Source organism: Lycorma delicatula, chromosome 10 (assembly GCF_047948215.1).
Source record: "Lycorma delicatula isolate Av1 chromosome 10, ASM4794821v1, whole genome shotgun sequence".
NCBI lineage: Eukaryota > Metazoa > Arthropoda > Insecta > Hemiptera > Fulgoridae > Lycorma > Lycorma delicatula.
Window position 1 is genome coordinate 111638568 of NC_134464.1, and position 14912 is coordinate 111653479.

Consider the following 14912-nt stretch of genomic DNA (forward strand, 5'->3'; position numbering starts at 1 on the left):
TGTAGTCCCACTTATGGTGGGTTACATTTATGTATTTTGAGGTATAATTTTTTGATGAGTCAGAAAGAGTGTATGATATGACTCAATATTTTTGAATAAACTGAAAGAAACCTTAAATACATTATTAGGTAATTTTTGTGAAAATGACAGTTCTGATTGTGAAAATGACAATCTTAGTTCTGACAGCATTTGAAAAAAAGAAATAAATTTTAGTTATGAATGTTTTTTATTATATGTCTGAATTCATTTCTTCATAATAACTTTAAAAAAACACAGATTAACAAACCATATGATTAAAAAATGACAATTGATAAAAAACATTATTTTAATAAATTAGTAGAAAAATAAATTACATTAACATGAAAGATTGAAATAAAATCCAGCTGAATATTATGAATTTCATTTTCATAATTAAATTTATAATAAACGTTATGTAATATTTGAAACTGTGCCTCTGATGCTTCATTTGTAAAGTTATAAATCTTGCTAATGTCTTTCTTACCCTCAATATTATTATCGTTTCCTTACCCCCTTTTCAAAACTTCCTACTGCATGTACTCTATGTATATAGCTATATAAAAGATTACCTCACTGATTCTCTTAGTTTAAAACTTTCTTTTTCTAGCTAGCAAAATCTATTCTCTTTTGTTACAAAATCTTATAATTTTAATTTAACATTTTGCAACCATCTGTGTTTCAAACCCACTTTTTCTATTATTTTTTACTTCTCCAATATGAGAAAAACCATAATTATAAACATTTCCAAGTATACCTTTTTTTTATGTGATTTTTGTATTGCCAGATCCATTTTACAAAAATATTAGCCACATGTATGTGAAAGTTGACTTGAAAATAAGTACCACAAAATATATTTCTTATACCTGCTGCTGCAGCCCTTTGTGATCTTTGGCCTCTTCATTATCTGAATCTAAGCCAATCTTTCTTTCTTTTCCTGTTTAGCCTCTGGTAACTACCGTTTAGATAATACTTCAGAGGATGAAATGTATGAGTGTAAATGAAGTGTAGTCTTGTACATTCTCAGTTCGACCAATCCTGAGATGTGTGGTTAATTGAAACCCGACCGCCAAAAACGCCGGTACCCACGATCTATTAATATACAAGCCCGTATAGAAGTCCTTTAAGCCTTTTCTAGGATTTGAACCTTAGAACTCTCGACTTTGAAATCAGCTGATTTGCGATGAGGAGTTCACCACTAGACCAACCCGATTCTTCTTATCAGCTGGTCCCTGCCAACTGATCCTTTGAGCTTTCATATATGTCAAAATTTTCACCTTGTATCATACCTTCAAGTTTATCATTTTTGCATAATCTCCATTGATAACCCTCTTGAAACAGATCAAAAAATTTTCTAAATGTTTTACATATAATAGCTGGAGGCAGTCCAAAACTATCACATGGTGTCTTGTCTTTAAAAGTTGGTTCTTCAAAAGCTAAGAGAAGAATAACAGTTTTAAAAGATTACTCTGTCCATTAAGTTGGAGGTTGAGAATAGAAATAACAACCCTGTCCTGTAAAACCTTGATGTTATGGAACCAGAACTAATGCCTCACAAACAATGAAATGGGGAAAGGTAAACAGATATCACCTAAAAGAAAAAGGAGATTTTACATGGAAATAGCATAGGAACCTGGAACATAGAATCATTGTTATCACCAGGAAAAATTTAGAAATTTCAAGTGAAATATTAAAATTTAAAGTTGTAGTCCTACAATTAAGTGTATAGGATGTGTAAAGATTGCAAGAAAGAGTGAAAGTGAGAAAGAATAATCTTGATGTCTTAAAAAGAGTTTTCATAAAACAGAAATACTTTAATAACTATTATATTGCAGTGTATACAACATACTTATGTATTCTCAAGACCTTCTTAAACAAGTAGTTCTTAAAAAAAGGCCTTATAATAATGGATTTAAGAAACAGATAAGTCAACTGGCTCTCTTGAGCCAACTGGCTGTATGAAAAACAGACTGGTAGTAAGAAAGTAGCAAATTTGAAAACAAATATATTCATTTGGGTATAAGGAAAACACCGGACTAAATTAGAGTATAACTGTTCACCTCAGTAATAATTAGAGTATTCCTGTATATTATTAAAAAAATACATCACTATTGCCAGAAAACGTTTTTTTAAATAAAATATTCAAATATACAATATTTTAAAAAATTACCAGTCAGTTTTTGTTAATATTTAATCAATATTTCATACTGACAAAAATTTTCACTCGTCATAAATAACAAAAAAATTAAATTTACGCAGATTTTTAAAATTTGTATTCTAGAGTTAGAATACATTTTCAAAGGAAGGCGATTCATACAGTAAAATATAGTCAGTAGAGAGAAATAAGAAAATTTAAATATAAATTCACACAATCAGTTTCTTATTAAGTCTTTAATAGCCGTAAAATATGTGATAAAAATTTACTGTGGTCAGTTGAAATTTATGTATATATATTTTATTTCCTTAGGTATAATGCGTCTTCCCATGCTTCTCTGTTTACTTTTGGTATGAGACAATTTTTTTTTTTTTTATTCTTATTCGATTCTCCTAACAAAGCAAAAGTATTATGCAAGTCAAAAAACAAAATTTATTTTTTTTTAAATTTGAAAATCGACTATTTTTTGAACACTAAACTGAAAAACATAATTGGTAAAATGCCTTTAATTTTGAGAATTTCTTGGTACATAGATGGCGCCTGGATGCATATCAACAAAATTCACTTTGCGTTCATTCACCGAGAAAACCATGACGCACTCACCTTTGAGCACAAGCCTGTTTCTAAAGAATACAAAAGCTTTGTTGTTATTGGAAGCGATTTCGAAATAATGACGTCACAAGACAGCTGGAGCCAATGACATGCCGTCATACATGACGCTTAGACTTCAACTCGGGACACATCAATCAGAACAGAAATTTGCTAAAAAGTATAAGCCACGCCTCGGCTAAGTCAATAAATTTTGAATATTGCAGTGAATACATGTGACTTAGGTGTTTTGATGAGTTTCTGTGAAATATGAAGTATTTTTTACTTGCATACAGAGTGTCGATTCGGTATTAATTCGGTGTCTGAACCGCGGATCGTCACGAGCGCTGGTGTAGTGAAGGATCACGGGACGTTCTACGGTAACACGCTAGTTGCAGTGAAGTGTCTGCCATGTTTTAAGTTTTTCGTGTTGTGTGGGGCGTGCTAATTGTTTTTAGGCCAAAACAAATGATAATAGCGTTTTATTCTGTAAATATTTTAAAATATCGTCGTTTATTAAAAGTGGTACTTTACAATTGGTTTTAAAATGAATCTGGTTTTTAAAAGGTGTACTGTATGTAGAGGACTTGTGTCTCAACATAAAAGTGTTTCATCAGAAGTACATATGATTGCGTATCTAAAAAATATTATATTAAGGTTTTGGTTTGTATTTTGATTAGAATTATTACATAATTAACACGATATATTGAATTTAGCAACGTAATAAGATGTTGCATGACTTATTTTTATTAGTTTGCCATACTGGATTCACATGTCTGAACCATCGCCAGTTTGTTATTATTTTCCTGCCGTGCTTTTGACCCGAATGGGCGAGTTTATGTCGAATGAGCCTATATACCGGGGGGTGTAAGCTTTTGCTTTGAATTGAGGCCGATAGACAGATCATTAATAGTTTTATTTCTCTTCAGACTACTTAATTCTTAAAATCTCTTACCTTTCGTTTATACTTTGGTGTTGAAATTTATCGAAGTATACGTACATGATAAAGTTGAACGTAGTTGAAGTTTTGGAGGTTAGTAAATATTAAACATACTGCGATTGATTAAAAATAACGTGTTTAGTATCAGGTTAGGTAACTTTAAACAAATTAAATGTACTTTGTTTAATAAAAGTTGATTTTTATATTCATAAACGAGTGAATAAATTTATTTGACGTATTTATTAAATATCAATTATATAGAAAATACTAAATTATTGCAACTGTGTTGATTTCATAAAACATTTTTGAAGTGATTTATTTAAACAATTCACTATATGTTGAAAATTGAAGATTTATTTATGTATGTGACGTTTTATGACTATTCATAATTAAATTATAAAAAGTGTGATTTTTATTATTGAATAAGTAATTCCATTATATAAAACATATCTTGTTTTTAAGTGTTGTTGTAACAAAACATACCGATCATTTTGTTGGTTTAAGTGTGGTACTTGTTACTGTGAGTGGTAGTGCGTAAACTGAGCTAATCGGGTGTCGTTGCTGTAATTCTGGAGCCTAAAGGACAGGTAGTGTGTTCAGCGCCTCATGGTTCGATGGTTCTGTTGAACACTGAGGTGGCGCCAAATGCCACACGGGCAATGGATAGCTCGGTGGTATCGGTGCATCCTAAACGCCCTGATGTTTGGCACAACAAGAAACACGAACAACTTATGCTGATGGAGAAGCAGAAACCTAAACGTAAGTTTAATATTTATACCAATTTACTGAAGTCTACATTTATGTATTTATAAGTATATGGTTGAGGCCAAATTAGATAAAATAAAAATAACATATTCATGTTTTTTTTTTGTTAATAGTAGCCTATTTTCTTTTCACATCCCATATTTTGAAGTTTATATCATTGTTATTTGCTGTGTATGCATGACATACAGTTTTGTGATTCATATAATTGCTGCAATAAATAATGGAAAAAGTTTCCGTTTGCCCTACTTTAGTTCTTTGATATGTGAAATGTATGAATTTATTAATATTTCAAAGTCTAAATATTAATATTTAATTTCAAAATATTGAACATTTTATTTGCACATTTCTTTTCATTCGTAATAATATTTTTTTCTCTCATTAAAATGAAACTTCTTTTTATGCCTTGTTTTCAAATAAAGTAAACAAGATTTGTTTTTATTAATGCCCATTAAGTAATGTTAATATTTAACCCCACCTATATTTGAATTAAACAACATTATCAAATAAATTAATGAAGTAGGTGAGTATTACTTTTCTTTAATTAATTTTGAAGTATACATCCAATTTTTTACCCGATAAATAGAATAAATAATAAAAGATTAATGATATTTAAATTAATTATTGTATATTGCAAATGTATATGTAGTAGCATAATTTCTGAAGGATCTTTTCTTTAAATCATTTGTGAATGTGTATTACCAGTGTAGCATTCTTTCCAAATATTTTGTTCTAATTATTCACACTTCAGCTGTAACTTAAAATATAGGTTTCAGAAAAATTCTAATTCACTGCTTATATATATATATCATGATAGATGAAAATATATGATGAAGCAATTGATTGATATTTGTATTACTTTATTTTTGTATTATCAATTATCGTAGTGAAAAAGTGTGATAGATTTATTGAAAAGATCGCTATTTAGTAAATTTCCTTTTGGTTCCCAATTGCATCTAAGATAAGATAAAAGTAAATTTCAATGTAAAATAATTTTTATTGAAAATAAAATATTTAGCCGTAATATAGATATTACTTTAGGTTATCATTGTTTTTTTATATTGCCAAATTATAAATTGTAGCAAATTTAATTAATCGTATTTTTTATATTCTAGTTATATAGGCTAGGACTGTTTTTTTAAATTTTTTCTCTTACTCCCGTTTTTAAAAATAGATTAATGAAATTTAACAAATTCAACAAAAAACCAACAATATTGATAAACAAATATGGTTTAAATCACTTTACATGAACATATGATAACCATCAAAAGTCTAGTGACAGCTAGCTTAGACTGGTAAGTTTTTAACTATAATATTCACAAAATAAGTGTACAATTGGTGAATAGAAATCTATATTTATTTATTAGTAGTCATTTATTTTTGTTCTTGTCCATTATGTAATTGACCCTTTATTTTTTGATTTCATAAATCGTAGATTAATTTACAAAATATTCTATGTTGGAATTTTTCAGAATCAGATTTAAGTGAAAGTAACTGGAGAAAGTGGTTATATAATTAAAAGTAATGGATAATTTAGGTTTGTTTAATTGTGTACTTTACCCCTTATGAACTTGCTCATTTTCTCATTGACCTTAATAAAAAATATTAGAGAAAATTTATTTAATACAGAAATTTGAACTGTTAACTTTCAATATTGTGAGGTCTGGAATTTTGTTATTTGTTTTAGAATAACTTGAAATAAATTTTCATTTTTAGATCAGGCATGTTGTTGCCATATAAACTCTGCCAGGTAGATGTGGATGTGGTAGAAGTGTTGCTGTGTACTACCTCTATGTTTTTTATTCCACTACGTAGTTCTGTTTGCTACATATTCACACCAGTTATTGGTCAACAAAATTTATGATTAATTTTCAAAAATGAAAACTGGCTGCCTGGAGTTCTTCATTGTAAACTTTTCAGCATTCTGGCAATATTGTTGAACTCCTATATAAATTATTCTCTTTAATAAAGTGTGCACTGTCCTATCTGATATTGTTGTAGAATGACCTGTTGTTTCTCAACAAATTCTACCAAACAACCACACTTGTGATTGTCAGGTTGTTACAGGTGTCAGAACCTGTCTGGTATTCTTTTATTTGGTGAACATGCTGTTGTACTTTTACAAATTTGCCTGATACTGCAATCTTATTGACATCCTATCGACAATGAAAACCCAGACTTCTCTCTTGTAACTATTCCAGTCTACAGCATTTAAACACATGTTTAAATGATGATCACACCACAATATGATAGTTGTCTGCCCAACAATAAAATTGTCAATTCTTCTTTTCAGCAATATATGAACCTATTATTGTCAACAAAGGAAGCTTCAACTTTATAGGAACCTTTCTACACTGGAAATTCAGTAGGTATTATTCTAAATGGATAACTGAAGGTCAATAAGATAATGGATAGGTACATATTTTTTTGCTAGGAAATAAAAAATTTACGTGTAATATTGCCAATTACTAAATTTTATAATTGTTTTAGTGTAAGTAGCCAATAAATGATCTATATTAAGTATTCAAAGTTTTTGGATATTAATTTTTATTATTATAATGTTTGCCGTATTTCAATTATATTTATTATGTAAACTCATAAACTTATAATTTATAAAGAAAAATTAAGCAGTCCTGTAATTCTAAAAACTTTGCAGAAATCTGTACTGACTATACCAATCAAAAGTAATGGTAAATTAACCACACTAAAGTAAACCGTAGGTTTAAAGCTACTGTGCACAAAAAAAAACACTTACAATTTTTAGGTAGTTTTTTTTTTATTCTAGCAATTTAGAATAATCATGAGTTAATAATAAATTTTTCCTCAACGGTCTCAGCCTCCAAGATCTTGCCTTATCCAAAACATATAGAAAAATGACACGCCCATCTGCTTTACATCTAATCACCTCATTATGCTACACAAAAATATGCTGCTTTTCACACAGTTGACATTGTCTTATTATACTTGCTCATGTCAGCTGACAATTATATTTAACATGAATAAATATTGAAGAGCTTTATGAAACAATACATCTTGCACATGTGAATGACCCATGTTTATAGTCAAGATGCTATGCAAATTAAAAAAAAATGAATTAAAAACATATATGGTGATCAAAATGTATACTATTAACCTACATCAGTAACAACTAGTAAGAAAGTTGGTAACATTTTCACAGAAAATTGTGGTTGTGTTGTTTTCAAAACCGCGAACAAAATTCATAGATAAATAAATATTAAGAGCAGAATGTAATAATGTATTATGTAGATCACATCAGTAATGTTTCTCCAGAATTAAGAAAAAAGAAATGCTTCAGTATTTTCCTGGAAAAATGGAGGTAGACCTCAGGGGAACCTTTATTCAAATAGATCACTTACGTACCCAAGAGGCAGATGTATTAGCCAAAAATAAATAATTTTATAAAATAATAGTGATTCAGCTCTGTGGAGGTGGAGGTAATAGATAAATAAAATTGATTCAGGTTAAAATATTTATTTTGAAAGAATTTAAAAAATATTTAATTATTTATTTAAGTAAACATTAACTGATTTTGCAAAAAAAATTAGTTATGCATGATTTATAAATAGCAGAACAACAGAGTAATGTTTTTTTGGAGGAAGTTCTAAATTTAATTTTAAATTAATTGGTTATAAGATCTAGATTTGCTAGCTAATTTTTTTAAAATTACAGCAGCAGCAATATTTTTTTTTGTGGGCCCTATTCTCCATAATCTGAATTTTTTTGTGTTTTTTTTCTATTATTTAACACTTTACTACGTTAATAAGTACACCATGCACTGATGAATAATGCAACTCTGGAGTGTATAAATTAAATTATTCTAAATGCTACATCAGGCACTCTGAATACATCTCAAGCTACAGATAAAAAAGAGTCATAGGAAAATCACTTCATTGAAAACTTATACATTGACCAAAATATGTAAAATTTAATGCAAAGGTTATGAACTCACAAAAAATTTATATTCTCCAAATTTGAAAAAAACAACTTCCTAAACCAATAAACTCAACGTAATAAAATGTTCTTTTGACCACTTATTAAATGATTTTCTAATCACTTAAAGACGCTAATATCAGATGAGACTGGATTGAAGTCTTCAAAGATCGCCTGGAAGCACATTTTTAAATGTTTAACAGCAAATCATGATTTTTATTATTCTTTTTTATAGAACATTGAGATTTTATTGTTGACTGATGTAACAGTTATTTATGTTTTTAGCTGATTTCTTTAATAAAAAAATATTGATTTCATTGGAAAATAACAAAATAAACTTTTTTGATGGTATTAAAGAGGTATACTTTGAGACTATGTGCAGACTGGATTAATTATAGAATCATTGAGTATCTTAAGTTTAATTCTTGGTTTGTTCTGTTTATTCTACTTATCTAAAGTTATATTTAGCATTAAGCTTCATGTTAAAGTCAACCTTAAATACTTGTTGCCTATTGATACTAGAAGATATAAAAATGTAAAACGTAAGGTAATATGTGTACTGGTATTTTCCTATATTTGTGTTATGCAGATCAGTATTTTACATTAAAATACAGGTCATTGATAAAGGTTCAATGATTTTGTGATAAATAATCATAAAACGTTTAATTAAGTAATGCATTAAATTTTATATCGTACTCATAAGAAAAGTTTGCACACCTTAGTATTCTTCAATGTGAGCATAGCTCTGCAAATATATGTCTCCATCCAGGTATTATCCATCATGTCACATATCAAGATTTTCAATAGCATCAGTAATTTTCTATTCAAAGTGTTATATATAGATCATGAATCTTTTCTCTGTAGATTGTGACTTGTTGCACGACAAGAAATCGAAATGCCTCTCTGAATTCAATGATAGGAAACCTATCATGTATTGTGTATCATACATTTCAAACGATAAAAGTTTGCATTCAATAACAAACGCCTATGAAGCACTCTGAATAATTGTGTGTGTTTTAGACACATTAAGCTGCAATGAGCAATAGATTAATTTAAGCTATGTATGGAGAATTGTTTCAGATGTACTTAATTTTTGTCCCTTATAGAAGATTGGCCAGATTTAATAATATCCACAACTCCGTTTTTTATTCTTTAATACACAGGAATATCTTGAGCTTAAATGTCAGTATTACCACTGCACTGATACAACTGATTTAAATGCAGAGTAACAGGAAGATGGTGTGTACCGTTGCAGTAACTGAGATAGCGAGTCATAAAATGCACACCGCTGAATTTAAGGTCTGCAGTTTCCAAAATGAAACCTATGAATGTTTCTACGTATTTAAATATAATAATCTTATATAAAAGATGATTATTACATAAGATATTTTACATCAAAGTTACCAACACCTTGTTTTATGATCATGCTTAGAGAATCTACCTCTCATGTGTCACTTATGTTGTCCCTTTTTTTTAGTGGGGCTAAGGCAGCAGATGAGAGAATTCTTTGTATTTTTTTGTTAGCTAAAACAAATAAAATTAACAACAGCAATTGTAAAATTAATGGTGTGTTGTAAGGGGAGAGCATGATTTTTCATGTAGGGAGACACAGCACAAGCTTTACTTATCAAAAAACGGAATTTTGATATTTATTATAAATTAAAGTATTGTTTTTTTCACTTTAATATATTATTCTATCTAATAGTAATTTTGATTATCATATCTTTATATTGAAACTTAGGTGAAGTAGTAAACATTTTTAATTTAATTTTCATAGATTAAAATGCTGTAACATTATCATTTTCTTTTTGTCATTTTTGTGTAATTACAAGTACATTTAATGTCGTGCATACATAAAGTTTAAAAATTATTAATTGTTGGTTGATAACAATTTTAGAATTGTTCAAGTTCTGGACAAATCAATCCCCGTTTAAAAATTATTAATTGTTGGTCGATACAATTTTAAAATTATTCAAATGCTGGACAAATCAATCCCTGTACTGTTTTATACATTTCATAAAATTTTATTTTTATAAATTTACAATCTTGTCCATTTATTAAACTTGTAAAATAATATTTAAGAACAAAAAATGAATGCTAAGGTCCTTACAGTATTAAACTATTGTGGCTACGGTATCCTATCTTTAAAAAATGCGAGGGTTTCTTTTTATATATTGTTTGCAACATATCTGATTGAAAAGTATCCGTTCATTTTCTTTGTGGGTTACAATAGTTAATCAGCATATTTAATGTTGTAATATTGTTTTATGTTTAAAAGTAATTAGCTCTAGGTCCATTATAATCTCTAATAGAATTAGAAACAATATATTTTTTATCGGAAACATAATTTTGGGGGGGGGGGGCAATAATTTCTTATAAAATAATAGCTGTTCATGGTTTTGTTGGTTATTAATAGAAAATTACAAAATTTATTTAGTAACTATTAAGTTGTATAATTATTAATATAAAACTATTTTTTTTTTATTTTTATAACTTATTTCCATTTTATTGAATTAAAACGTATGGATCTATCAAATCCTTGGTTTGAGTATTCAAAATATAGATGGCTGAATTTATTTTAGTAAATTTATCCTTTAATCTTAAGGTGTTGGTACATTCCTCTATGAATGTACCATGTGATTTGTTTAATTCCAGGTTTTGTCATGCTTATTAATAATTACTCAAGGGTTCTATCCATCATTTTATTATGTTTTAACATTTTTTTATCGGTACAAGCACTCTCATTAAAAAATAAAAACTATACATTTAACTTCTCATTTCAATTATTAAGGAACTGTAACATAAAAGTAATTTAAGTATTTACAGTATTAATAGTAATTGTTAGTTAACATACGATTTGATTTTTATTACATAGATGTAATGAATGAACCACCAGTCAACTGAACTCTGTGGCTGAACGGTAGTGTTTCTGATTTTTATTCAAAGCCTCAGGGTTTGAATCTTTGTTAGGCTTTGTATTTTCCATCTAGTGTAAGATTTTTCATTCTGTATTTTTACATACAAGCTTTATGTTTATGCGGTGAATAAATCATTTACAAAAATGTGCTGTTAAGTGTTAATATTTTTGTGTAACTTGTTTGATGTACATTGCTTTTCTATAAATTTTAAATTTAAGAAATTCTGGGTATAACGCAAAATTTGTTTCTGGATGTTACTTTATTTGCTAAAGAAAAATAAAGCTTCTGTTTTCCTACCCCTTTTATATTATTTCAAGTTTATAATCTACATTGATGATTAATTTAGAGTTGTGGGCATCTTCGGATGACGTATATATATATTTTTTCAAACTGTATACCAGAGAAGTGATTTACTTGGATTTTTTTGTTGAAGCAAATGATGAGCTGTGCAGAATTATAAAACAGAAAAAAGTTTGAAAATTTTAAGTACTATCGTGTTTTTATTCCTTCAGTTTAGCAAAATTTAATTGAAAAATATCTCAAAAGATTAAAAAAAATAATAATTTTTTTTGTTCATTCAATAATATATTTCCATTACTGCTTATTCTTTTGTTCTGTCTGGTAATATGGTAATTTTTGTTTTAATATTATTGTATTTTTACTCTTTGAAAAAGGTAGAAAATTTAACAGCTCAAAATATTGTTATACAACTATAAGGTCTGGATGTAGGATTGTTAAGAATGTATTTGTAATTGTCATCAAACTAAGGTTGTTTTCAATTTTTCAGTACAAAATGTAATATATTTTCCTTGTTATTAGGAAATTAATTAAATTTTTTTCACATTTAATTGACTTGAGTGTATAAGCTCTTATCTGTTTTGTCTGTAGGTTGTTACTTAACGTTGCGGTTATTTGGTTCAGCAAATAAAACAAATAAATAATCTTGTTTGTAATCCGATTAAAAAGTACAAAATTTCAGTGTTCTACCGATTTATTTTTATTTGGATATCATTATTTTTGTTAAATACATTTATTAAGGAATGTATTGAATATTTCTGGTGGTCCAATAAGAGGGATATCAAAATAATTGTTGTAGATTTAAAATTTTGAATGATGAATATTTGTTTTTAGATCTGGTCAATATTGTCTAATAGAAAAAAAATTTAAATCAAAATAAGAATGTAAAAAAGACTACCAAACTCAGTTACACAAGTCGATTTGTGTTTACATAAAAAGTGTGGTTTTTATTGCTGCATATGTATCGCTAAGTGCCATTTTTTATAGCAAAAAATATTCATATAACTTAGCTTTAGGTATCGTTATGCAGAGCATGTGTCTACAATAAAGATAAAGATGAACGGAGATGTGTCAGAAGCATCACAAGATTTGGCTAACAATGGATGAGTATTAATAAACAAGTTTATTATCAGAGAAAATAAAACAAACAAGTAGTGATTCTGAGTTTGCCTGTATAACAGTATTATTTTGAATGCAACTCATCTTGGTACAATGGTACCTGGTGTAAAAAGTTACACATCTCGATTCTTTTTTTTTTCTTGATATATAAGTCTACATTTTCCATATTAGATATCTTTAAAATTAAGTTGTGAGAAACGACTGCTGCCATAGGTGAGCTTTGAGATTAATTTTTTCTTTTTAACCGTTTCCATAAACATTTGTAATATTTTTCACAGTATGTTCTTTATTTCTTAAATTATAAAATCCAAGCTTAGATGATTTTCAAATTAAGCATTTTTTGAAACTTTCAATTTTTTAAACGAAGTGCAAAATGCGTTTGTATATAACATTTGATACTCCGGTACCTTTTGTTAATTTACATGTTTACTAGAAACACAGTGTTTCATCCATCGTTTAGATAGATAATAGATAAATTAACTTTGTTGCTTTATCTGTCTCGGTGTTTGTTTTACTGTGATGCATTTGAAACACCTGAGGTTCAAGAGACAGACAAAAAAAATTTTTTCCCTAAGAGTAATGGTATGCCGGCTGCAGTGAACAGAGTGGAGGTGACACCTGCAGTGCTGAATCCATTTGTGGGGTCGGGATACTGATAAGTAACAATATGTAGTCGAGTTGATGAAAACGACAACAAACTATTTTTTTTTGTTTTAGAAGCCCGGTTTTGGATTTTTCATTCTTTAAAACAGTAATATCATTTTTAAAGGTGACTTGTGCCTAGTCATCTAAAACAAAACTTGAATAGACTTCTTCCTGTTTAACATGAGCTTCATAATCTCAGTATTTTAAAAGAAACTATTAAAGACATCACAAAAGTTTGCCCTAGGACGGCTAATGAATGAACTCTGAAGATTTCCTCCTGATGGCGACTCCAGAATCAGTAGCTTATATTAATTTGTTAGATGTTTGTAATTTTTGGCTGTAATTGGTGTTGTGTCTTAGTGCCGTTCGCTAAATAAAATAAATAAATTTAAAGAATCAGTAATTTATAAACATACTATAAAAAAAAAAAACGGTTTAATTTGTAAATAGAAATGTTGTTTTTGTTAAATGTATGTTGCATTAATCGTGATTCAGAATTTAATAGTAGCAATATTAAATCATTTTTGGCTCTGTTAGATATTACTTAAAAAGGTGCATTTTGTTTCATAATGTTAACTGCATTTAAAAAATTGTGGAATTTCTTTATCAAATTATTGTTTTCTGTGGTTATTACAGCTGCTTTTTTTATGTATTGTTGTAAGCTTAGTATTATTTCCAAAAGAAATTATAAATGGATATAGTCATCCTGGGCTTTTTTTTTATACAGTTTTGGTTGTAGAAAAACTGTCATTTTCTTTCTTCATTACAGCATTTATTACTGACCCGGTTGTCTTATGTAATTAATTGATCTCTCTCGTCTTTGTCAACAATTTCAGTGTTGTCAGCGTATTACTTTTGAAATAATTTATTGATTTGTGTAGTATTTGTAAAAAAATTATTCTCAACATTTTCTTCATAAAAATATTTTATTTAACTCGTACAATTTTTGCCAAGTAATTTATTTTAAATTTGTGCCTTTCTATTTTCTGTTTGTGTCTTTCAGTTATTGTTGCTTAGTGAATACACTGATTAAGTGTAAAACAAAAAACTAAGTGTTTTCATTAAAAAAAATTGTTTTAGAAGTGATATTATATTAGGTGTACAAAAAATGAACTTATAAAAACAAATAAATCTAACATATTTAAAAGTAATACTTTTTCATTCCTTCTTTAAAATTAAATATTTTGAAAATGATGCCGATTAGTTTAAGAAAGTTATTTTTAATTTTTGGTTCTTATTTAAAATGAAAGGAAACGTTTATTTTATTTAATCGTTGTTAGTATGATATATACTAAAAAGTTCCTATGTAGTTTACACTTTATATATATGTCGGCCTTTAGAAATTACGTTCCATGCAAACTAAGCTATGCTTCCTGTCCTGTATATTTACATTATATTTGTGTTCAAATCTTTCCTTAAATCTACATTACTGAAGTTTTACGTAAAATATCGGATTTTTGTAAATTACGTATCATCGTAAAGTAATCCAATCTGCTATACATTGAAAATGAATGAATATTAT

The 14912-nt window shown here is 28.0% G+C and overlaps 1 protein-coding gene across 2 annotated transcripts in view; it reads left to right on the forward strand.

Moving 5' to 3' along the window:
- The first annotated feature begins 2951 nt into the window (after window positions 1-2951).
- The window catches only part of mnb (minibrain), a 403438-nt gene continuing 391477 nt past the window's right edge, over window positions 2952-14912 (forward strand). For both annotated transcript variants that reach the window (XM_075376582.1, XM_075376583.1), the window contains exon 1: window positions 2952-4457. In XM_075376582.1, the coding sequence (XP_075232697.1) occupies window positions 4313-4457 (145 nt within the window). In that variant the 5' untranslated portion in view covers window positions 2952-4312. The remainder of the gene's footprint in view (window positions 4458-14912) is intronic.